At 36.3% G+C, this 26,927-nt stretch overlaps 3 protein-coding genes across 10 annotated transcripts in view; 2 read left to right on the top strand and 1 right to left on the bottom strand.

Annotated features, from left to right (window-relative positions):
• The window catches only part of LOC127447627 (Fc receptor-like protein 5), a 61,369-nt gene extending 40,997 nt beyond the window's left edge, over positions 1 to 20,372 (bottom strand). For 6 of the 8 annotated variants that reach the window (XM_051709570.1, XM_051709597.1, XM_051709578.1 and 3 more), the window contains exons 1-4: positions 20,252 to 20,372; positions 9,475 to 9,510; positions 5,724 to 5,771; positions 390 to 647 (exon numbers count right to left, since the gene is read on the bottom strand). In XM_051709570.1, coding sequence (XP_051565530.1) covers positions 390 to 647; positions 5,724 to 5,771; positions 9,475 to 9,510; positions 20,252 to 20,282 — 373 coding nt within the window. In that variant the 5' untranslated portion in view covers positions 20,283 to 20,372. The remainder of the gene's footprint in view (positions 1 to 389; positions 648 to 5,723; positions 5,772 to 9,474; positions 9,511 to 20,251) is intronic. The other 2 variants (XM_051709623.1, XM_051709614.1) reach the window with 2 other exon arrangements.
• Positions 1 to 26,927, top strand: part of LOC127440265 (uncharacterized) — a 204,410-nt gene that overhangs the window by 44,634 nt on the left and 132,849 nt on the right.
• The window catches only part of LOC127447811 (uncharacterized), a 160,884-nt gene that overhangs the window by 87,792 nt on the left and 46,165 nt on the right, over positions 1 to 26,927 (top strand). The window lies entirely within an intron of this gene.

Below are 26,927 nucleotides of genomic sequence, written 5' to 3'. Positions count from 1 at the left end.
TCATCATGGGTCGTTCAAGTGAAAACTCATATTTTTTATCTAAAGACCGGTCCGTCACAGCGATACTAACAACTGAACACAACACAGCTGAACACAAACCAGAGAACCGAACTGACTAAATATGTCTAATGAGTTTGTCGTCGGAGAATAGATGCAATTATACTGATGCATCCTTTTGAAGCTTGAAGAGGTGCACACCATAAACTGCCACTGTGTGACATCACTGAACACAACATTTATTCACAATTTCTCCCTTTGTGTTCAGAAAAAGACAGAAAGTCATATGGGGTTATAACAACAATGGGGTGAGTAAACAGTTGTATTTTTTTGTGTGAACTAAACCTTGAACAAAATCACATGTGATTGTAATATAACAGATGATCACTCACCAATCACAGTGAGAGTCACTTCATTACTCCAGTGAGAGCTGTTCTGCTGAGATGTTCTGCTACACATGCAGGTCTTGTTGTTTTGTACAGTAATCATGTACTCTCTCTCTTTATAGGGAACATCAGCACCATCACACCGCCATCCGTATGTCCAGTCTGTCACTTCTGTCATCTGTACGTCACATGTGAGAGTGACAGTCTCTCCTCTGAATATCGGTGATGTTTTAGGATTTACAGTCAGAACAGGTTTAGGAATCTCTGTAAGAACCAAACAACAAACATACTGTACACACGCACTGTACAGAATTATATTCAGAATTGAAGAACTGCCTCTCTTTCAATAACACATTGGAATTTGATTATGGAATGACAGGAAGAGGAATTTACTCAATTGCAACTTAAATTTAACATTCACAGAACAGAGGAATTCAGTCCAACACAAATTTTGGGACAAAACATAATTAATCATATAATTTATTTTCACAATTTATGCCTAATTATTCCTTGAAATACAGAATAAAAGTTTCTTTTTTTTTTTTTTTTTTTAAACATATGTCTTTATGTTCAAATTTTTCAAAACAATTAATGCAGCAATGGAAACTATTTTTAATTTTGCCATAAAGCACCAAAACACCAATTTTAGGCACTGATGTAAGCATCATTTTAAACTTCTTTCTGTGGGTTTTAAGCAGAATTTGGGCTTGAATTTTTTGCTGGGTCTGATGACCCTGTCTATAGAGTGAACATGAATAAACTATCGTTCTACTCCGCTGTGTGTCAGGTGAATGTTTGATACAATATATCAATCTCATGAGTGACTTCAATGACATGATCTTAAAGGTGCAACTCAGTTTTTCCCCTCATTTACAAGTTTTTCTTCCAAAAAAATGAATTTTAATTTTGAAACAAATGTATAAAGTCACGAGCACTCACATGAGATGAAGACAGCAGTCATATCAGAAACCTTATAAAAGCTCTTTTATTCTTCATGGGGAGGGTCCCCTGTTATTTGACACTTTCACTCTGGGTTTAAATGAATCCTGGCTGACTGCAAATACTGAATTTCAACAATGAAATCAGTAACTGCAAACTATTGCATTTGAATGATGCTGCATCCATGCTGCTAGATAGCAGAGTAAGTCCAAGACGACATATTAAAAATAAAAATACTGAGTGCACTTTAAACTGCACAAAGATTAAAAACAAATAATAATAATAAAATAAAATTTCTCAGCCTCAGCAAAACTGTATTCTAAATGAAAGTTGTTTTAATCAATTTAACATACACAACTCAGATGCCTTTAATGCAAAAATATGTTTTTATATTTATTTATCTGTCATGCGCTGTAGACAGGTGAGTTTAAATCTTAAGTGTAGATTTAGGTAGGGATGGTAGTGACATGTCCCAACCAACTTTCAGAAAATCAGAAATGTCCTGACCAACATTTGGGCAATTTTACCACAGAAAATATTTTAACTTTATACTATGTTTTAATTTTCATTTTAACGATTATTAAAGTTTCTTAGTATCATTGTTCATTTGTTGTTCTACGTCTTCTGAAGCAGCACATAAATGATGTTTTCACGTGGCACCTGTTAACTTCCTCATTGCTGTTCAGGATGCACCAATCACAGTCTTTTATTGATTATGGCTAATGATTTTATTGAAACAGGCAAATCTTTAGTATGGTGGGGCAGATAAATAGTAAATAAAACTTGTTATATGAGGAAATAATGCTATTAAATGACAAAATTATGTTATTTTGCCTACAGTATATTACCAGACTGACTTTCTTTTTGTTTTTTTAATACCAACACTTTGAATTTTATCCTCTTTGCAACATGTCCCTACCAACTTTCACACCAAACCTACACCCTTGGTTTAAATTACTGTATGAATGCCAGAGGAGGCGGACGGCATAATGCCTCCTCTCATTAGTAAACTGACCAATCAAAATAGTTATTAAATGGTGCACCGTCATCTGCTTCCATTCAAAAAGCATCCAAAAAAGGCCAAACAGAGGCAAAATGAAATTTCCCTCCTTCCACATTCATAACCAATCATTATCAGAGGTAAACATTCAAGCCAATCATCTTCAGTATCACATTTACATTTCATAAAGCTGCTAGTGGATAACGCGACAGAAACTTTCAAAATATGCCAAAATAGCGATGGAATAAAAGTTATTGGAAGATCTAAAATCATGTTAATCAGAGGCGGTTCTAGCTTGTATGGCCCTGGGCAAACCCCCACTTCTACAAAATTTGTTGCCGCAGAAGCGGACTCTGTGCCTCCCCCAGCAAGCCCCCAACAAGATGCCGCCCCATGCGGCTGCCTATGTCGCCCATACATAATTCCACCACTGATGTGAAAGACTGAAAGACATGATCATATATATATATATATTTGACACAATGAAGCAGTGGAGGATGGAGTTCGTCTACACATACAGTAAACTATTAGGTGAGTAGATGTTACTGTTCATGGAATGGGGTCCTCCATTCATTTATAAATGTTTGCATTGATCGTAGTCTGTATCTGGTGCTGTGTAATTTATTCCATTCATTTGTTGTATTTACAAGTGTTGAGTCGGTGATTGGATAGTGATGAGTTGATGAGTGGAAAGAGTATAACACATCTGTAGTTATCAAGACTATTTTAAGATATCAGGAAGAGGACATCATCTGCATGTGTACGAGAGCATAATTACCAGCAAAAAAAAAAAACATATCACAGTTGCGCAACGCTACAGATTTTTCAGCTGGTCCAGTCGGGCCAGTGCTTCACATTTTTACTTGCCCTGCCAAAATTTTCACTGGCCCCACCACAAAAAATGAGCTGTTTTTACCATCCTGGCTTTAAAAAAAATATTTAAATAAAAATCATGAAGTGTTGTATTTTTTTCCTGCCATTTTCTACTCATTTGTAATTACTGCTGCTAAGTCACTTGGAAAAGATCAAGGACAGTTCTATAAGAGCGCTCTCAGTGTCTGCACACTATTGAGTGCCACGCCATGTCCAGTAAATCATGCACTCACACATCTTTGCGAGCTTAATATTGTCAAGCTTGCATGTCTCCGAGTGCTCGATTAGAAGACTTTGTTCGCTCTGTGTAATTTTTGTGCTCTCTCGCTTGTTGTCTGCTTGCACTCTTGTTATAAATGCAGCACTGACCTGATCAGGCAAGTGACAGTTCTAGCAACTGGCCTGAATCTCTCTCACACTGGCCTCGGGCCATCGGGCAGTCCTTATTGTCGATCCCTGTATCATAATATTTTATATTTAGACCAGGGGTGGAAAGAGTACTGAAAAATAATACTCAAAAGTATTCTTACTACTTAAAAAATGTAGTCTGAGTAGAGTAAAAGTACCTGTCCTAAAAACTACTCAAGTCAGAGTAAAAGAGTAGCTCATTTAAAAGTACTCATGAGTAGTGAGTATTGAGTACTGAGTTACCAAATTTATACCCCTTTATAATAAAAACTCGATGCTGCCCCGAAACAAATTGCGTTGCAAGCTTCATTTACCCGTGATGTGCCTTATGAAAAGCAAAGTGCCAAGTGACATGATATAACTAAGGTAGTGGCATACCACATCACTAAAGATATGGTCCCTGTTGCAACAGTGAAACAAGAAGGCTTTAAAAAGCTGCTAAAAAACATTGACCCAATATACCAGATGCCCAATCGCAACTATTTTGCAAGAGAAACAGTGCCAGAATGTACACTGAGGTCAGACAGAACCTTACCGACAGGCTCACAAAAGTAACTCATTTAGCACTGACAACCGATATGTGGTCAAGCAGGACATGCAAACCATATATGAGTTTGACAGTACATTTCATTGAAAACTGGGAGATGAAAAGTGTGTCTCCAAACCAGCTATTTTCCCAAAGATCACACCAGAGAGCATATAGCTGAAGCCCTGCAGGATGCCCTTACAAACTGGGAGCAAAGTTGTCAAAGCGGTGGAACTGAAGAAGTGGCTGAAATTATTCTCACTGCTCAGTAGATGGCGATATGCATGAAGAATGTGAATCACCAAAAACAAAAGAAGAAGAAAGTGAAAGTTAAAGTGGAGATTGACTGAGCAGGGAGGAGAATTTATAGTAAAGATTTACTTAAAAATTGTTCTGTTTCTCACCCAACCTATCATATCTCTTCTAAAGACATGGATTAAACCATTGGAGTCACATGGATTAGACTACTTTTATGCTGATTTATGTGATTTTTGGAGCTTCAAAATTTTGGCACCCTTTCACTTGCATTGTATGGACCAAAAGAGCTGAGATATTCTTCTAAAAATCTTAATTTGTGTTCTGCTGAAGAAAGAAAGTCATACACATCTGGGATGGCATGAGGGTGAGTAAATGATGAGAGAATTTTCATTTTTGTGTGAATTTTTCCTTTGAAGCCCGATGTGGCCCCTGTACCAAACAACTGCTCTACCGCCTCTATTGTGCGGGACATGACACGCCAAGTAACCCAGCTTTTTTAGTGTTTATTTATTTATTTATTTATTGCATCCCTTGCATTGTTTTGAACATGTTTTATGCGTAACAGTAACTCTCTCTGTCGGCATTAAGGGAAATTTAGACATTACACATAAACTGATTTTAATGTAATTGTTTCATACATTATGATATTAAAAATATTTCTGTAATCATGTTGCCCTTTTATTTATTTTTTAAATCAGATTCATGTAGTGTTTACAGTATCATAGATAAGTGATGTATTATAAAAGTTGTAAATCACAAACACCTATAAAATATCTATATTTTTTATTCTTTCTGGCAAACAGCCATAAAAGGGAATGTAAATTACGGTTTGTGTGCTACATTTCTAAATTGCAGCATCTAGTTTTTATTAAAGGGGCATAGCTTTCATAACTCAGTACTCAATACTCATTATTCATGAGTACTTTTAATGAGCTACTCTTTTACTCTTACTTAAGTAGTTTTAAGGACTTGTACTTTTTCTCTACTACATTTTTTAAGAAGTAACAGTACTTTTACTTGAGTATTATTTTTCAGTACTCTTTCCACCCCTGGTAGCGAGCGTCTTGAGGTCGCTGATCCTGATCTAAACCGGTTTGGCTGACTGTATCTGGTTTTATCAACCTGAAACTTATTCTTAAACACTGAGTTTATTCAACAAGCTTCAGTGAACTCAATACAGACACAGAATAATCAAAGAATCATGAGTAATGTGTGTATGATCAAATAATGTTCACATTGACATTGTTACCTTGCATGTGTGATAAAATAGTGGACTACAGAATAATAGAAAATATCTTTGTGTTTATAATTAGAGTTTCTAATTATGTGAACTCACCTTGTGAATTAGATCCTCCTGTCTCTGAATCTGCCTTCACAACAGAACCTTAGAAACAAACAAACACATTAAACTCTATCACTGTCCAGAAGAAAGTCAAATGTAGACAGAAATCAACCAAAGAATGACCTACAGTATGTATAAAACTATTAACAAAATAGTGGACTGTGATCTTTTAACCCTCCTGTAGTATTCAAAAATGGCACCTTCCTTTGGTATTCACGGACATTTTTGACCGGAAGGTTTAGATGAAACTCCTTTTTATTTATTTTTTTTTATTTTTTTTGATGATGATGATGATGATGATGATGATAATGAAAAAAAATTTCTTCCCTGAAGTAAGAACAATAACATTATGCATTTATTTTGGGATTTTATGCTATTTTGATCTTATTAACTAAATTTATATAAATTTATTCATAAAATTTATAAATTTTACCATTAATTTGCTTATACAAATTAAAATAAAATAAAATAAGTTGAAGATTCTGATAAATAAGTTGAAAAATGAAGAAAATATGAGAATGTGACAGATTGCTGCCATCTGGTGAACAAAATATAAATAACATGACTTGAAAACCATGTCATGCCAGTAACAGCCAGTAGATGACTGTAGACACATACTGTGTAGTCTGATGGTTTTTTGCAACCTAATTTTATATTTTATCACAATATATGCATTTGTGTGTGTGTGTGTGTGTATATATATATATATATATAAAGACATTATCAAACTATTATTTGCCAAAGTTTAGCATTTTAAAACTGATTTGAAGTGTCAGTTTTTGCAGTTTATGTAATTATTCTTGTCATCACCTGACCATGGTGTTACAAAGAGAAGACTCAGAATAAGCATTTTTTCTACAAATAAATTATTTCGAACATAAAAATGTAATAACTCAACATAAATGCATAATAATGTCAAGCAAATTAACATCAAGGAACAGAAATGAACTGAATAGTAATAATAATAATAATAATACAACAGAATAATTAGGATAAACATTTTCATGTTTATTCCTCTTAATTAATCCACAAACAAATAGAGAAAAAACTAAAAGTTTATCCAGTCAGAATTTATTCCTTGATGCTTACAAGCGAAGTGTGACAGCTGTTTCATAAATCGAAGCAGCGTGTGAGTCTGAGCTCCACCCCGTCAGTCCCTCAGAATCCCTCAACAGTGCAAATGAATGAGCATCTAATGTCAGATTGTCAGATTCATCAGCCAATCAGATTGATTTATTTGTTCTTGGTGGGTGTGGTCTTTAGGATATGTCCCGGTCGAGGCCTTCTAGCTGGCCTTGAGTGACGCAATCACACTTTAAGTGATGTAATTTGAAAGTGAAGAGTGTGAGATCTCGCTGACGAGTCGACTGTCATCACTGCTGGTATTGCTGTTGAGAAAGAGATCCTTATGGATTTAAAAACACGAGATGTTCCGCATGATCGTGTGATTGCTTAATTTATTAAACAGGAAAGGAGGACTAAGTGATTGGCATTCCGGCTCTTTTGACTTACAATTTGCTCTTTAAAAAAAAAAAAAAAAAATGTTTTGTATTTTTGAAGTCAAACAGTTTGTGATAGTTTGACTATGATTGGTGTTAAAACAATTCTAATTAAATTATTAAATGAAATCATACTCTACCTTAACCACAATGTATTTAAAATGCATTGATTTGCATTTAAAGTATAATTTTTTAATGTATATAAACAAAGTGCATATAAATCTAACCATTCAAAACGAATACAATCTGAACAACATAAATTGGCTCCGCCCTCCCTCACGCATCTTTGTTTCATTGGTTGACACTGAGTATCTGATTGACAGGAACAGGTGAGGCTGTTAGTCTGAACGAATATGTGTGTGCGCTTGAGCATTTAGGACTATATTATTTTTTCGTTCTTTGAATTCGTTAATTCTATCATTTAAATCTTTTGATTATTCATATCTGAATTTGTTTAATATTTTTATAAATAGATTTGGCTCTTCTGATATGCGAGCCGGCTCCCAAAGTTCACCTACAAGAGCCGACTCTTTCGCGAACGACCCATCACTATTGATTTTCACATCAAGCAAATCGGTAAGTGTTTTTTGCATTGTTATAATAACATCAGGAGTTTTCTAAGTGTAATTTAGGCTGCTTGAGTATTCAGTGTCGGATCAAGTTTTTTTAAAGTAGTGCTGCATTCCATTCAACTCGGAATGTCGGATTTTACAACTTCCTACTAGGAAAAGTGCAATGGAATGCATCTTGAAGTTAGAATTACAAGCAGAAACTCCGATTTCGCTGAGATGCAGGTGCATGATGTCACACAAACATGTCGACACTCAGGGAGATATACAAAGTAAGTGATAAACATTCACTTTATTAAGTAATATCGATAAATGAGTTTGTATCCACGTTACATGATATTAAAGCTTGTTTAACAAACGCCTGCAGAAACAGGTGTATAAAACATTATAATCTCTTTTGATAATCGTACACCTGAAGCACAAATGCTAGCGCTGCAGCATTGTTTATCAGTTGGGTTGCTAGGAGACTTCTCTAATGAGAGTCAAACCCCTGCTAAACTAACGGGAGCATTGCAGTTTTGTTTCCTTAAACGTCATCTTCCGAATATCGGGGAATGGGATGCATTTATGGTCGGAGATATCAAGTAGGAATATCCCTCATCCAACTTGAATGGAACACAGCATAACCGTGTACCCTGATGAAATGAAATTTATTGCAAGCAACATTTTATTAGATATATTTTTCCAGGTATTATAGACCTCCTTGGTAGATTCATATGAAAAATTATGATTTTTTAATGTCTGTTCGGGAGATGTTCATTTCACAAAACAGTCATGCTGCAGTTAAAATTAGGCTTGCTTGAGCATTAAGTGTCATTTCAAGTTCTGGTTTTCGTGCGTGGATGTGTTTTTAAAATGTTAATTAGTATTATTAGTTAGCTGCGACATAATGTATGATGCCCAAAGGCATAGGGCGTCTTATTCATTGTGAAACGGTTTTCTTAATGGCATGAATCACACTGAAGGCCTAGACTTTAAATGCACGGCCCGCCACTGAAAACAACAGATGACTTGTAATGCCAACAATGACCAAAATGTGGTTGTAGAGCTCCACTTATTGTGTGTCCGTGTGTGTGTCCGTGTGTCCGTGTGTGTGTGTGTGTGTGTGTGTTCTGCATTAGGAGTGTGTTATCATCCTAACCCTTTATGTCTGAGTGTGTGTGTTTAACATTGTGGCCAATTTATTTGTTTTATTTGACAAATGTAAAAAATAGTGTTGTGTTAAAGTCCAGTTCAGACTTGTGTGTGTGTGTGTGTCTGTGTGAGTTGGTGTGTGTGTGTATTGGACTGAGGATGTTTTATAGTCTCACCCTGTAATTTCTGTCTGTTTTTTACTGCATTGTGGCTGACTTATTGATTGTATTCAATTTAGAATATATATTTCGGTAAAAAATGACCGAATATCATAGGAGCGTTTAAATGAATGTGTAACTAGACATCAAATTGCATTATTGTATGTTTGGTTTAATGATGCGTAGATGAATGAAATAAATGATGGCAAAGGGTTTTGCTGCATGAGAAACTAAACACAGACACAACCTGGTCTCAGACCATCATGCAGTGTGTGAAGATGTGACAACACAAATATTATAAATAATACTTCTATTTCAATACACTTCAAATAAGTCAAGAAGAAATAAAGGGAAATTAACAATGTATTTATGAATTATGCATTACCTGAAGTATGTTCAGAGTAGCTGTTAGACATCAGCACTGAAAATAAAATCAAACAAATAAAAAACATTTCCATTAATTCAACACAATTCAATACAAATTCAAAACTGAAACTAAGTGTTTATGTCTAAAGTTTATTGTAGTTCAAATAAGTGTGTTTAATTTTCTTCTTCTTAAGATAGTTTTCACTCATTTCTATGTGGATTCATCAGTCGACTGATGTTGGAGATTCAGTGTGTAACCTCATCAAACACACATCTGCAGGACTCACAGGTGAATTTAGAAGTGAATTCACTGATGGAGTGAATCAAGTTCTGTTTGCATTGAGCCAAAACTGTCATGTGAGGATGAAAATAAATGTGTTGTGGTTTGTTGACACGTGGCGTTACAGTACCATGTATACAGGTGCATCTCAATAAATTAGAATGTCGTGGAAAAGTTCATTTATTTCAGTAATTCAACTCAAATTGTGAAACTCGTGTATTAAATAAATTCAATGCACACAGACTGAAGTAGTTTAAGTCTTTGATTCTTTTAATTGTGATGATTTTGGCTCACATTTAACAAAAACCCACCAATTCACTATCTCAAAAAATTAGAATATGGTGACATGCCAATCAGCTAATCAACTCAAAACACCTGCAAAGGTTTCCTGAGCCTTCAAAATGGTCTCTCAGTTTGGTTCACTAGGCTACACAATCTGCTGATCTGACAGTTGTCCAGAAGACAATCATTGACACTCTTCACAAGGAGGGTAAGCCACAAACATTCATTGCCAAAGAAGCTGGCTGTTCACAGAGTGCTGTATCCAAGCATGTTAACAGAAAGTTGAGGGGAAGGAAAAAGTGTGGAAGGAAAAAGATGCACAACCAACCAAGAGAACCGCAGCCTTATGAGGATTGTCAAGCAAAATCGATTCAAGAATTTGGGTGAAATTCACAAGGAATGGACTGAGGCTGGGGTCAAGGCATCAAGAGCCACCACACACAGACGTGTAAAGGAATTTGGCTACAGTTGTCGTATTCCTCTTGTTAAGCCACTCCTGAACCACAGACAACGTCAGAGGCGTCTTACCTGGGCTAAGGAGAAGAAGAACTGGACTGTTGCCCAGTGTTCCAAAGTCCTCTGTTCAGATGAGAGCAAGTTTTGTATTTCATTTGGAAACCAAGGTCCTAGAGTCTGGAGGAAGGGTGGAGAAGCTCATAGCCCAAGTTGCTTGAAGTCCAGTGTTAAGTTTCCACAGTCTGTGATGATTTGGGGTGCAATGTCATCTGCTGGTGTTGGTCCATTGTGTTTTTTGAAAACCAGTCACTGCAAGTCACTGCACCCGTTTACCAAGACATTTTGGAGCACTTCATGCTTCCTTCTGCTGACCAGCTTTTTAAAGATGCTGATTTCATTTTCCAGCAGGATTTGGCACCTGGCCACACTGCCAAAAGCACCAAAAGTTGGTTAAATGACCATGGTGTTGGTGTGCTTGACTGGCCAGCAAACTCACCAGACCTGAACCCCATAGAGAATCTATAGGGTATTGTCAAGAGGAAAATGAGAAACAAGAGACCAAAAAATGCAGATGAGCTGAAGGCCACTGTCAAAGAAACCTGGGCTTCCATACCACCTCAGCAGTGCCACAAACTGATCACCTCCATGCCACGCCGAACTGAGGCAGTAATAAAAGCAAAAGGAGCCCCTACCAAGTATAGAGTACATATACAGTAAATGAACATACTTTCCAGAAGGCCAACAATTCACTAAAAATGTTTTTTTTTTATTGGTCTTATGATGAATTCTAATTTTTTGAGATAGTGAATTGGTGGGTTTTTGTTAAATGTGAGCCAAAATCATCACAATTAAAAGAACCAAAGACTTAAACTACTTCAGTCTGTGTGCATTGAATTTATTTCATACACGAGTTTCACAATTTGAGTTGAATTACTGAAATAAATGAACTTTTCCACGACATTCTAATTTATTGAGATGCACCTGTATGTCTATATTCAGAAAATGTTTCACACTCAAAAATAAGTGAGAAATGAGAGCAGTCTGCAGGACTCAATAACAGATCTGACATCAGAGGTGCACCTGCTTACTAGTGTCACAAAACAGAATACCTACTGTATGTTGCAAAAGTGTAAAAATTCAATTAATAATCAAAGATAAATTCAATTCCATCATTATAATGTAAAACCACTGAAATGAAACAGCCTAATATTTACATTTGCTGTCCTTGCCAGAGTCGGCCCAGAATTTGTTGGCACCCTAGGCCAGATTTTAGATTGGCGCCCCCCTTAATACATTTAAGGAATAGTAACATTAACATGTTTAATAACGGCTAAAAAATAAAAACAGAAAAGATCAGATGCCGTAACATTTTCCATTTTTATACTACACCTCCCACTTTTCAATCTTCCTGTGGTGTCCTGGTACTTCCCTCAGTGTTTCCCATTAATTGACTAGACTAGACTGAGCCCACCACAGTCTCATAATGAACCGAAAACATTTCAAATATTTGTGCACTTCTCAGTCTCATAATCACATAAAATAAAAGGTTGTGTTTTGCGCTCTCTCTCGCGCTGCAGTCAGTTCAGTCAGCTCCTCACCCGCTGCTGTAAACTCACGCGCTCACACACACTCGCAGATATATGCACTGGAGTATTCCTGGATCCGTCTAACGTTATTTGGTTGAGGAGGACGACAAATCTTTGAGGTAAGTAACGTTAACTAACATTAAATATATCCACTGCATTTATACACTACTCCACACACAATTTATCATCATCAGTGTACAAGAGCAAACAGATAATATTACTGCTGAAGTTAGAATCATGATGATTAACGTAAATTAACGTTAGCGTTACTGGGTTAATTGGCATGACGTCACACTGCTTACAGCTTCACTAGCTAGCTATCGTTAGCAGGGAGTTCCAAGATGGCACCGTGGAAAGTCGTGGTTCTCTAAGCTGAGAAACAAATCGGGTATTTCTCACAAATGGATATGTAAATTCCATAAAGTTGCTAGCTACTATTGATAGATTGCTTATAGTTGCCGAATTTGAATAAATATTGACGTTGGTAGTGCAACAAGACAATATTAAATTACGAAATCAGCATCAGTTTCACTGTACAATTCAGAAAAATGGCTGAGGATCTTGGCGCAGAGATGGAGGACAATACTTTAAAAGAGAAGAGAAGTTTTAACGAAACTCACTCTTATGCATGTAAAGTAAAAAGCGGAGGAAGTTGTGATTCTTGTCCGAACACGCCAAACAAAAATCAACCTCCCAAAAAACAAAAAAATGTCGTTGACTCCTCTGCCAAACAAAGTGAACTTTCTTTGAGTGATGTGCAGGAGAATATCATCCGAATTCTCTCGGAGAAAATCAACGAGCGATCTGACAAGCTTGAAAGAATGGTTAAAGAGAATTCTTCCAACATTGAAGCTTTGGGCAAATCTCTTACCTCAGTGCATGATGATGTAATGGTTCTGCAGAAAGAAAACGAAATGCTAAAAAATGCAAATGCTTTCCTGGAAAAAAAGTTCAAGGAAATGAACACGAAAATTCATGACCAGGAACGTTACAGCCGCAGATGGTGCCTGCGTTTGTATGGACTGTCCGAACAATCTAATGAAAACGTGAAAATGAGAGTCATGGAAGTATGCAAAACGGTGGTTTCGGATGCGGACAAACCTGTGGTAGCAGACGGTCTGGATGTGGCACACCGGCTGGGTAGGCTTAAAACTTTGGATGATGGCAGAAGAGTGAAACCAAGACCGGTGATCATGAGATTCGTTTCCCGTACAGCCAGAGATTTAATCTGGAAAAATTCAAAAAACAACGAGTACCTGACCACCAAGGGGCTGCGATTTAAGGAAGACTTGACTGCTTTCGACATAGAAGCAAGGAATCGTCTTTGGCCGACTTTGGAGAAAGCAAGGAAAGAAGGCAAACATGCATACTTCAGTGGAGCGAGGGCCTTCGTTGATGGTAAAGAGATTCGTCTTGAAGAAGGCAACGGAACTACTTAGACTTATGATCGTCTTGTTGCAGTCTGCAGTTGGCGGTATCTTGTAAGATAGGTTGATCTTTGTTTGGGAAAGAAAAGAAGAATGTATGGTTTTGGGTTCTAAATCTGGTGGTTATAGGAAGGGGCGCTTTGATCTTTTCTTTCCTAAATGTTTGCAACTGTGAAAATTTTTGCCTAACATTTGTGAGAATCCCATTATGTAAAGTTTAAAGTTTAGGATTATATTTACTCTTGTGGTTCTTTAAGTAATCGTTGAACGTTGTCTCTTTCTTTATTTTCTATCAATGCCAGAGGTATTCGTGATCTTCTGAAGAGAAAAGCTTTATTTTTGTATTGCAAAGGGAAAAGTGTAGATTTTTGTTTAATTCAGGAAACGCACGCATGTTCCTCAGATGCTGTTTTTTGGAAAAATCAGTGGGGAAAAGAGGTTTGGTTGTCATTTGGCAGCAACCGCTCGGCGGGGGTCGCTATTTTACAAGATAGATTTACAGGGCAAATACTAAATTTCGAAAAAGATGATTGTGGTAGATGGATATTGCTTGTGTTAGATAAGGATAACGAACAATTTGTAGTAGTCAATTGTTATGCCACTAATAATAAAGTGAACAATGATATATTTTTTTCAAATATTGAATCTAGGATTCAGCATTTCATTTCCCTATATCCTTCAGCTAAAGTTATTTGGGGAGGAGATTTCAATACTGTGTTTGATGAAACCATTGATAGATGGCCTCCTAAAACTAGACCGGGCCCTTCTAGCGAACTGGATAATGTATGTTTAAGATTGGGTCTTATTGATGTGTGGCGATGTAAGAATCCAGACAGGGAAGAATATACATGGAGTAATAAGGACTCATCTCTTCATTCTCGTATCGACTATTGGTTAGTGTCTAATGATTTAACAAATAATGTAACCTCTGTATTGATAGAACCTTGCATAATGACGGATCATAAAGGAGTATTTATAAAAATAAATGTGGTACAAGAACAATCAGTCAAAAAACATAGCAGCTATTGGAAATTAAATAACAAACTGCTTGAAAATGAATGTTTAAAGGAAAAAATTAAAGATATTATTAAAAAATATAGAACAATTGCAGATTTAGAAAAATCATATGGAAAGAATTGGGAATTAATGAAGTTTGATATTAGAACGGCATTTATTAATCAAGGAACATTGGAAACAAAAAATAAAAATATTAAGGAAAAATCAATTATTGGAGATATTTTTAATTTGTGTAAAAAGAAAAAGGATTCTTTGACTAATTGTGAGTTACAAAAATTGGATTTATTGCAAATTGAATTAGATAAGATCTATGAGGATAAAGCAAGAGGAGCATTTATTAGAACTAGACTTAAATGGTTAGAAAATGGGGAAAAAAATACAAAATATTTTTTTGGCCTTGAAAAAAGAAAATGTGATTTTGCCTCAATTTCAAAATTAATGATTAACAACAAATTAGTAGATAATTCCTCAGTTATTTCGAAATATGTTGCTCAGTTTTTTAGTAATTTGTATTCTCCCATATCAGCTGCTTCCAACATTGATACTTTTTTAAATAGCTTGGTGAGTGATACCAAAAAAATAGACCAGAATTTTCAGAATATTTGTGATAAAGAAATAGATATTGAAGAGTTGAGAGAGTGCATAAACTTATTAAAGAATAACAAATCCCCAGGTAACGACGGGCTAACTGGTGATTTTTATAAGACTTTTTCCAAAGAACTTTCACCTTTTTTATTATTGGTATTTGTAGAAGCTATACAAAATGGTGAATTGCCTGTTTCTTTAAAACAAGGAGTTATAACACTGATTCCCAAACCTAATAAAGACAAGTTATTCATTGAAAATTGGAGGCCTATTAGTTTATTAAATAATGACAGTAAATTGTTTGCAATGATTTTTGCTAGAAGACTGAAGCAAGGTTTAGACAAAATAATTGATATAGAACAGTCTGGGTTTATGCAAGGCCGTCATATCAGGAATAATATTAGACTAGTCTTAGATATGATTGATTATAATCACCTTATTGAGGATGACAGTTTTATTTTATTTATTGATTTCTATAAAGCATTTGATACAGTGATTCATGATTTTATTTTCAAAGTTATTAAATTGTTTGGTTTTGGAGATATGTTTTTGAAAGCAGTTAAAACATTGTATAGTGGATGTAATAGTTCTGTCAAACTTGCTCATGGTACCTCACAAAGATTTGATATTCATCGTGGCATTAGGCAAGGATGCCCTCTCTCTCCTTTTTTATTTTTGTTAGTCACTCAGGTTTTAGCATCACATATAAAAAGAAATCAATTTAATGGTATCACAGCTTTAGGTGTACAATTTAAACTTAGCCAGTTTGCTGATGACACTGCAGTGTTTTTGAAAAACAAATTTGAAGTACCAAAAATAATTAGATATATTGAGGAATTCACTGGTGTTTCAGGCCTAAAAATGAATATAGATAAATCTGTATTATTTCCCCTCAAAGATTGCTCCTCTTCAGAAATAGAGAACATTCCAGTTAAACATAAATTAACATATTTAGGTATAATAATTTGTAAAAATGAAAAACAAAGGAGTCAATTAAATTTTGAACCAATTATTGAGAAAACTAAAAAGAAATTTAATTTGTGGTTAATGAGGGACATCTCATTATTTGGGAGGGTATTATTGTCAAAGGCGGAAGGTATATCTAGATCTGTCTATACGTCATTATCGTTAGAGGTGCCTCCCAAGACTATTAAAGATTTAGATCAGATTCTTTATAACTTTATTTGGAGGAAAAAACCACATTATTTAAAAAAGGAGGTAATTTGTAATCCTAAAGAGCAAGGGGGACTGGAGGTCTTAGATTATAATACTCTCAATGACACTTTTAAAATTAAATGGTTGATAGAGTTTATGAAGAATAGAGAAAGTCCTTGGAATACATTTCCTAATTATATATTTAATACTCTTGGAGGCATAGACTTTTTGTTGAAATGTAATTTTTCTGTTGACAAAATTCCTGTTAAATTGGCCGGTTTTCATAGACAAGCCCTGTTAGCATGGAAATTGGTGTATAAGCACAATTTTTCACCCCACAACTATTTCATATGGAATAACAAGGACATATTATTTAAAAACAAATCTTTATTCTATCATACTTGGTTCAAGGAAGGTATTCTTTTAGTAAGACAGTTAGTTAATTCCCATGGGTACTTGTTGTCATATACTGAATTTCTTCAGAAATTTCAATTACCAGTTAAACCAAGAGAATTTGCTATTGTTTTTGATGCAATTCCAAAGAGTGTGATGTTACTTTTGAAAAACTGTAACTCAGAAGAAATCAGCATGATTAATCTTTGTGGAAACATTTTCATTGAAAATGTTGATGTTTTAAAACAACAGTGTAGCAATAAGATTATAAGGAATGCTCTTTGTTCTGTGTCCTTACCGGCAGCAAGATTTTTTTGGTCTTCTTTATTCGGTAATATCTCTTGGGTTAAAGCATGGAAACTGCCAAATAAGTTTTGTATTAATAACAAAGTTAAGGAAGTGTCTTACAAAATACTTCATAGAATTTATCCTGCTAAGCATGTTTTGGAAAGATTTAAGCTTAATATTTCATATTCCTGTGATTTTTGTGGTCAAGAAAAAGAAACTATTTTACATCTTTTTTTTCATTGTCTTTACTCAAGATTATTTTGGAAGGATTTGGAATTTTATATTAAAAGAAAAATGGAGTGTATGATAGAAATTTGTATATCTGATGTACTTTTTTATACAGAAAAAGAAAATTTGAATTGTAAAGAACAACATATTATACATTTGTTTATTTTGTTAGGAAAATTCCATATACATAAAAAGAAGTGGGCTCAATGTAAACCAAATTTTGCACATTTTATAAATGACTTTAAATTATATGTAAACCTCTTGGAACAAACAAAAAACAAAAAAGCACTGAAAACATGTAATGCTCTGAAAGCATTGAAATTTATGTAATTTTCTTCCTTTATTTTTTCTCTCTCTCTGGCAGCTAATGTTAATTTGATTATGTGGATATGTAATACCTCTTGTTCTTGTGGCATTGAATCAATAAAGCATTAAAAAAAAAAAAAAAAAAAAAAAAAAGCTATCGTTAGCAGTCTGAGGTAACGTTAAAAGATAAAACGCTGAAACTGACATCTCTAGTTTGTACCCTGCTTTTCAGAATGAGCATACACAAATATTTTAAGAGACGTCAAACCCCAGATGAGGAAGAGACAGATCATTTGTCATCACCATTTGTCTATACCAGGGGTCGGGAACCTTTTTTCACTAAGGAGCCAATTTGTACATTTTTGGTTGACTACTCAAAAACAAACAAATATGCCAAAATGAAAAGGAAACATGTTGCAATATGGAATTGAGTACACGTGTTTGTGCAGGTCTCCATAAAATTACTTCATTTTACAGTTGTTCATGAAACATTTTACTTCCCTTTTGGGCTGGGCGATATGTAAAAAACATTTGTATGATAATCACATTTAAAATTTCGCGATATCCGATTATATGTGTTTGATTAAATTGTTTCACGAAATTGTTAAAGCTACAGTAGGTAGAATTTATTCATTGAAAAAAAAAAAAAAAAGTCTATATAAACTTGGTGTCTAAGTTAATTGAGGCCCTGTGAGAGATTAGTTAGCACCACAGACTCTAGCTCTGAGTGAAAATTGTGGGTTGTCAATCCAGATAAACACTAACAGTATAAATGTGTGTTGTTCAACTTTTTGAAAGATGGTTTTACAACAGTTGTGAAGGGCAACATCTCTATTTCATCCGTGCATTCTCTACCGGTCGGGTATTTCGTTGTCCGGGAAAATACATCTTGTGTGTGAATAAATTCGTTTTGTTTCCTCCTTCACGATATTTACACACTACTGGTCAAAAGTTTGAGGTCACTTGACTGAAAAGTTTCTCATGATCTTAAAAATCTTTTGATCTGAAGGTGTATGCTTAAATGTTTGAAATTAGTTTAGAAGACAAAAATATAATTGTGCCAACATATTAATTTATTTCATTACAAAACTAAAATTTTATATAAAAAAAGTTTTTGAAATGGATAAATTGGACCGAATAATTAAGAAAAGCAGCCAATAAGTGTCCAATATAGATGGGAACTCCTTCAATACTGTTTAAAAAGCATCTCAGGGTGATACCTCAAGAAGTTGGTTGAGAAAATGTCAAGAGTTCATTTCTGCAAAATCTAGTCAAAGTGTGACTACTTTGAAGATGCTAAAATATAAAATAGTTTAGATTTATTTTAGTCACAACATAATTCCCATATTTCCATTTCTATTATTCCATAGTTGTGATGACTTTACTATTATTCTAAAATGTGAAAATAATAATAATAATAATAATAAAATAAAGAATGAGTAAGTGACCCTAAACTTTTGAATGGTATTGTATATATCGCAATATCCAATTACATCGGCAACACCCGGACTGAGGGATCGTGAATATTCTTGCTTTAGTGATTTTAAATTGAAAATTAATTTATTTAAAAAACGAAAAACTTAAACACATTTCTAAATTCAAATTGCACTCCAAATGAAACGAAAAAGCAATTAAAATAATGAAGTGATAAAAGAATAATATATATATATATATATATAAGTAACCACCTTTCCATTTACCGTCGGGCAAGTCTCCGTCTAAACATGCAGGCGGAAAATTACTTACACAAATGAAGACATAAAAACTATTATACATGTAAAAATAATAATTATAATGATGATAATAATCACTGAAATATAAATCATGGTTTGAGGTGTTTTTGTATTATTTATGTTTTAATCACAGATGTATAGGCTGCAGAGTTGTGTTCACAATGAACTGCTCTGTAGAAATAAAGTGAACTGAACTCAAAACACCTCCTGAGCTGAGATGTGTGAGGTCATTTGCAGCATTCTCATAGACCATACTATTCTTGCAAAATAAATAAAGAAATAAAAATAAAAAATATATCAGAAGACAAACAAAGAAAGAGTAAGAACCTTTAACATGCGCGTGCTCCACGAGACTGCACGCCTCCGTACAAACAGTGTGTCAGACATGCGCAGAGACGGACTCATCTGTTCTTAATAATATAATAAAGTATTAATTTGATAATAATAATAGACTAAATAATAATAATAATAGCCTAATAATAATAATAATAGCCTAATAATAATAATAATAATAATAATAATAATAATAATAATAATAATAATAATAATAATAATAATCACTCTGATCATCATCAATCCCCGAGATCAAAGTCTGTCGGCACAACCCTAATGTGCATTTCTCTCTATAAATTAACAAAATATTCAGACAGTCTTCTTGCTGGTTTCATTACCGCTTTTGCCGGTGTCGCTGCGGCTCGCTTGGTGCGTGCACTTGTAAAATGTATATTTTAAAGACTCATTATTACAGTTTAGTATTTCTCTGTAATGTAAAACAGTGTTAGCAATGTTAATTATAACATTCTTTCTCAGCCCTGGAACTCAAACCATTTTCTGATGCCCCCCAATATATATATATTTAATTAATTAAATTAATATCATAAACATGCGACTAGTCGACTAATGGCTTAAACTAACCTCTACTAGTCGACTAGTAAAACCTTTGGTAGGGGCAGCACTAGCACCCACATCACAATCATTTGTTTTATCTTAAGCAGAATATATTTTCTAACACACACACAGAAATAACAGAAGATAATATAGAATATAATAAAATACTCACAGAGTATAAGAGGCAGCACACTGGACTCCATACTGTCACATTAATGATCTGTTTTAACAGTGATGTGTGTCTAAACCAAACACTTCCTGTGTTCAAACGTCATTTCACACTTCAGAAACAGCGTGGGGGGAACCAATGGACACACACACACACACACACACACACACACACAAACAAAGATATTCAACTTCTCTTTTAGTGCATTCAAGCTGTTGAAGCTGTGTTTCTCTTTAATTTCAGCAAAGACTTGAACATGAACATCTAAACACAAACATGCAAATCATGTCGACTGAATCAGACACACAAGTGACTCTGCAGTGAATTAAATTCAGACTGTCTGTGATTCACAGTAAGAATTAAAACTTGGTTCATTTCTCCTCTAAAGGAGGGCTGAACCATAACAGTGAGAAGAGGAGCAACATTCAGGCCTTTCTGAACACAGAATGATTTCTAAGAAGGGGAAAATAAATGAACTGATCACACACTGGCTGAAACCACATATTTCTAAGAAGAGGGATGTAAAAATACATTGATGTGAATCTGCTTGTGGTAGCATTTAGAACATATCAACCAAAGATGCAGAAATGTATTAATATCTTTTGTTCCTCCCACACTGAAGCTGCAGATGAGAAACAGAGCAGAAGTCAAACCACAACTATCAGCTCAACTCTTTTATTAAACAAAAGTAATATGAAATAAATATATTAACAAAATGACAAAGTGATTTAAACACAATCAGAGTAAGTAAAAATCAAACAAACTTTAATCACAGTAGTATAAATGGATTGCAGTGGAAAATGCTGATAACGATAAATGAACCGATAATTTTTAAAATATATTTATAGCATGTATGTTGCATATTTATTGCATATAGCACATGGTTACTGTGCAACCAAAATCCCATAATAACCAGGAAAAAAATTAAGATTTGGTGAATAACAGGGACTTTTAACTATAAACAAGTCCAAAAAAACACAATGGACTTTTATTTTGAAATGTTGGTGCTTCCAGCTGCTGGAAAGAGTGGAAAATATATTTTCTGACATTCCTAGAATATATCAATATGCAATGAACATGCAGTGAATGCTGCACAATTCCATAAAGTTTTTTTCTTTTCTTTGTAAAACAATATAATCAAATAATAAATTATGCATTGAAGTGAGGATAAAAATCTGGACGAATATTGTCAATAATGACATATTTAGGCACAGAAAATCCCCACAATGTGTCAGTGATTGCTTAAATTTAATCTCCAGAGGCTGTGGTCATACTCTTGAACCCTCAAGCACAAACTATTGGTGAAGAATTGACATTAATATTTGCCAGTAACCAATAGTTCCAAAATGAGCTATCAATTACTCTTTTTTTTTTTCATGTGTGCTGTTATAGGGTTAAATTATAGCCGCATAATTTCCCGTTATTGCAAATTACAAAGCAAATAATTTACATATTGTGCCTTTTATTTGTAAAGAAAAATCAACATTTAATGAAAAATGCAAAATAAATAAAATACAAATAAATAACATTTTGTTAAACATATAATTTCTCATTTGTGGTCAGTAAAAATATCATTTACATTTACTCATTTGGCAGACGCTTTTATCCAAAGCGACTTACAAAAGAGGAAAACATAAGCGAATCATCTTAGGAGACAGTGGTATGAAAAGTGCTGTATTACAAAGTTTCACTAACATCATAACAGTATTTAAAACAGAATAAAGTACAACAGGAATATATATATATATATATATATATATACATATATATATATATATATATATATATATTTTTATTTTTATTTTTTTTTTTTTTTTTTTTTTTTTTTTAAATGACTGGTTAAGTCCTCATGGAAAATATGTATTTTTAGTCGTTTTTTGAAGACAGAGAGTGAGTCAGCTTCACGGATGGAGTTGGGAAGGTCATTCCACCAACTTGGTACGATGAAGCTGAAAGTCCGGGAAAGTGTTTTGTTGCCTCTTTGTGTTGGTACAACAAGGCGACGTTCCTTAGCCGACCACATGCTTCTAGTGGGTGCGTAGCTCTGCATAAATTATTTTAGGTATGCTGGAGCAGACCCAGTGACTGTTCTGTATGTCAGCATCAGAGCCTTGAATTTGATACGTGCATCAACCGGCAGCCAGTGGAGAGAGACAAGGAGTGGTGTAACATGTGCTCTCTTTGGTTCATTAAAGACCAGACATGCTGCTGCATTCTGGATCATTTGCAGAGGTCTAATTGCACATGCAACGAGGCCTGCAATGAGAGCATTACAGTAGTCCAGTCTAGTTATGACAAGTGACTGGACAAGCAGTTGTGTGGCATGTTCAGAGAGGAAGGGTCTTATCTTCCTGATATTGTAGAGTGTAAATCTACATGATCTTGCGGTCTTTGAGCTGTGGTCTGTGAAATTTAGTCTTTTGTCGATGGTTACCCCTAGATTTCTGACTGATTTGGAAGGCTTTACTGTAGTTGCACCCAGCTGCACAGTGATGTTGTGTTCAACAGCAGGGTTGGCTGGAAAGACGAGGAGTTCAGTCTTAGCTGTGTTGAGTTGCAGGTGGTGCTCCTTCATCCAGGCCGAGATGTCTGCCAGGCAGGCAGAAATTCGAGCGGTCACTGTGGTGTTGTTGGGCTGGGAAGACAAGTAGAGTTGCGTGTCATCAGTGTAGCAGTGGTAAGAGAAACCATGTGCCAGAATGATGGGTCCCAGTGATGTTGTGTATATAGAGAAGAGAAGTGGCCCAAGCACTGATCCCTGAGGTACCCCAGTAAGTAGCTGATGTAGCTTGGATACCTCACCTCTCCAGGCTACCATGAAGGACCTACCTGAGAGATAGGAATTAAACCAGTCAAGCACAGTTCCTGTGATGCCCAGCGAGGAGAGGGTAGAGAGTAAGATCTGATGGTTGACTGTGTCAAAGGCTGCAGAAAGGTCCAGCAGAATCAGGATGGATGATCAGGGCAGTCTCGGTGGAGTGTCCACTTTTGAAGCCTGACTGATTGTAATCCAGCAGCTTGTTCTTTGAGAGATAGGCAGAGATTTGATTGAAAACTGCCCTTTCACGTGTTTTTGCCATGAATGGGATGAGAGAGACTGGTCTGTAGTGTTCTATTTGTGTGGGATTAAGTGCGGGTTTCTTCAGCAGCGGGGTTACTCAAGCCTGCTTAAATGTAGTGGGAAAAGTGCCTGTAAGTAGAGATGTGTTAATTATGTGTGTGAGTGCAGGTAGGATGGATGGAGAAATGGCCTGGAGAAGGTGAGGAGGAATGGGGTCAAGGGAACAGGTGGTGGGGTGGTTTGAGAGGAGAAGTTTAGAGACCTCAGTGTCAGTCAGAGGAGAGAACATAGAGACAGAAGAGTTGCATACAGGAGATAGGTGTTTGACAGGGTGTGGTGCTGAGAATGTATTGCTGATGGTTGTAACCTCATTAGTAAAAAATGTTGCGAAGACATCTGCTGTCAGTGATGTGTCTGGTGGTGGAGGGGGAGGGCAGAGAAGTGTGTTGAATGTTCTAAACAAGCTGCGAGTGTCTGTGGTGCTGTTGATCTTGTTCTGGTAATTGGAGGTTTTTGCAGATTTAACGTTATCTGAAAAAGTTGCTGAAATATCAGCAGAACAAATACAAATCTGAACAAAAGCAGAAACAAACAAACAAACAAACAAAACAAATCCTTATGAGTCCTGCAATACATTCAACACAACTGACTGAACTGCACAATGCTTGATCAATTATGATTCAACTTTCATTTACACACACATGACCGAAACAGATGAAACCCCCAGAGCTGAAACCAGAATCAGAATGAGCTTTATTGCCAAGTATGCTTGAGTGAAGACAAGGAATTTGTCTTGGTGACAGGAGCTTCCAGTGTACAACAATACAAAAACAATACAAAAACAGCAGCAAGACATAGATAATAATAATAATAATAATAATAATAATAATAAAAAAAATAAGAACTAATTATACACATACGTTCAGACACACACATACATACGCACATACACATGGGTAGTGCAAATCTAATACAATCTGTTATGTACAGTGTAAATACAAATCTGTTATGCACAGTGCAAATGTTTTTTTGTTTTTTTTTTCAGAGGAATGAAATGGCAGAACAGGTTGGATGTGTTGGATAAATATAAGAAAGTGTAAACTGTGTATTGCACATAGTTATTGCTCAATGGGGCAATTTATCTGTTCATGAGATGGATAGCCTGAGGGAAAAAACTGTTCCTGTGACTGACGGTTCTGGTGCTCAGAGCTCTGAAGCGTCAGCCAGAAGGCAACAGTTCAAAAAGGTAGTGGGTAGGGTGAGTGGGGTCCAGAGTGATTTTTTCCAGCCTTTTTCCTCGCTCTGGAAGTGTATAGTTCTTGAAGGGGGGCAGGGGGCAACCAATAATCCTCTCAGCAGTCCGAACTGTCCTTTGTAGTCTTCTGATGTCTGATTTCGTAGCTGAACCAAACCAGACAGTTAGTGAAGTGCAGAGGACAGACTCAATAACTGCTGAGTAGAACTGTATCAGCAGCGCCTGTGGCAGGTTGAATTTCCTCAGCTGGTGAAGGAAGTACAACCTCTGCTGGGCCTTTTTCACAATGGAGTCAATGTGGGTCTCCCACTTCAGGTCCTGTGAGATGGTAGTGCCCAGGAACCTGAATGACTCCACTGCTGCCACAGTGCTGTTTAGAATGGTGAGGGGGGTCAGTGTTGGGGTGTTCCTCCTAAAGTCCACAATCATCTCCACCGTTTTGAGCGTGTTCAGCTCAAGATTGTTTTGACTGCACCAGACAGCCAGCTGTTTAACCTCCCTTCTGTATGCAGACTCATTGTCATCTCGGATGAGGCCAATGACAGTGGTGTCATCTGCAAATTTCAGGAGCTTGACAGAGGGGTCCTTGGCGATGCAGTCATTGGTGTAGAGGGAGAAGAGTAGTGGGGAGAGCACACATCCCTGGGGGGCACCAGTGCTGATTGTACAGGTGCTGGAAGTGAGTTTCCCCTGTCTCACAAGCTGCTGCCTGTCCATCAGATAGCTGGTAATCCACTGACAGATAGACATGGGAACAGAGAGTTGGTGTAATTTATTCTGGAGTATAGCTGGGATGATGGTGTTGAAAACCGACCTGAAGTCCACAAAAAGGATCCTTGTATTTGTTCCTGGTCTTTCCAGATATTGCAGGATATGATGCAATCCCATGTTGACTGCATCATCCACAGACCTGTTTGCTCGATAAGCAAATTGAAGGGGATCTAGAAAGGGTCCAGTGATGTTCTTCAGGTGGGCCAACACCAGTCTCTCAAATGATTTCATGACCACAGACGTCAGGGAGACAGGTCTGTAGTCATTAAGTCCTGTGATTTTTGGTTTCTTTGGGATGGGGATGATAGTGGGACGTTTGAAGCAGCATGGGACTTCACACTGCTCCAGTGATCTATTAAAGATCTGTATGAAGATGGGGGCCAGCTGGTTAGCACAGGATCTAAGACATGCAGGTGAAACGCCATCTGGGCCCTGTGCTTTCCTTATACTTTGTTGTCGAAAGACGTGGCTCACATCATCTTCACAGATCTTAAGTGCAGGTTGAGTAGCAGGAGGTGGGAGGAGGGGGGTTGCGGGAGGTGTTGGTGTTTGTGTGAAGTGAAGGTCAGAGTGGGTGTGGGGTGTGAGATTGGGCCTTTCAAATCTACAGTAGAACACATTCAGGTCGTCAGACAGTTGTTGGTCCACCACAGGGTTGGGGGCAGGAGTCCAGTAATTTGTAAGTTGTTTCGTGCCACTCCACACTGATTTTCAGCTTGTTTTTTCAGCTTCTCAGAGTATCTTCTTTTAGCCACTCTGATTCCCTTATCCAGTGTGTTCCTGGCCTGATTGTACACGACTTTATCCCCAACTCTGTAAGCATCCTCTTTGGCCTGATGAAGCTGCCTGAGTTCCACTGTAAACCATGGTTTGTCGTTGTTAAATGTTAAATAATTTCTAGTAGGAATGCACATATCCTCACAAAAACTGATATATGATGTAACAGTATATGTGAGCTCATCCAGATTGGTGTCTGCAGCCTCAAAAACACTCCAATCAGGGCAGTCAAAGCAGGCTTGTAGTTCCAGCTCTGCTTCGTTGGTCCATCTGTTTACAGTCCTTAATACAGGCTTAGCAAATTTTAATTTCTGTCTGTAGGTTGGAAGAAACTAGTTCCAAAGCTGTGATTTGATCAGCCAGCTGGTGCAGCACGGCATTCAAACACGCGTTTGGTGTGATATACACACTCACCAGAATAAACGAGGAAAACTCCCACGGTGAGTAGAAAGGCTTACAGCTAATAAAATGTGCTACCAAATTAGGACAGCACATCTTCATTAATGTTGTTACATATGTACAGCAACTTTCACTGATGTAAAAGCATGTTCCACCGCCTCTCGTTTTCCCCGTTAACTCCGTGATGTGTTCCGCTCCGAACAGCTGAAAGCCTGGCAGATGTAACGCGCTGTTTGGAATGGCTTCACTCAGCCAGGTTTCTGTGAAGCACAAGGCAGTAGAGTTTGAAAAGTCCTTGTTTGTTCAGGTGAGGAGATGTAGTTCGTCTGTTTTGTTAGGAGAGAGCGGAGATTCGCTAGATGCTCGGCAGCATTGTTCGAAAGCCCCGCCGACAGAGTTTGACCAGCGCGCCTGCT

This window comes from Myxocyprinus asiaticus, chromosome 1, assembly GCF_019703515.2.
Source record: "Myxocyprinus asiaticus isolate MX2 ecotype Aquarium Trade chromosome 1, UBuf_Myxa_2, whole genome shotgun sequence".
In the NCBI taxonomy this organism is placed as follows: Eukaryota; Metazoa; Chordata; class Actinopteri; order Cypriniformes; family Catostomidae; genus Myxocyprinus; species Myxocyprinus asiaticus.
Note: the sequence above shows the minus strand (reverse complement) of the source record. Positions and strands in the feature narration are given on the sequence as shown.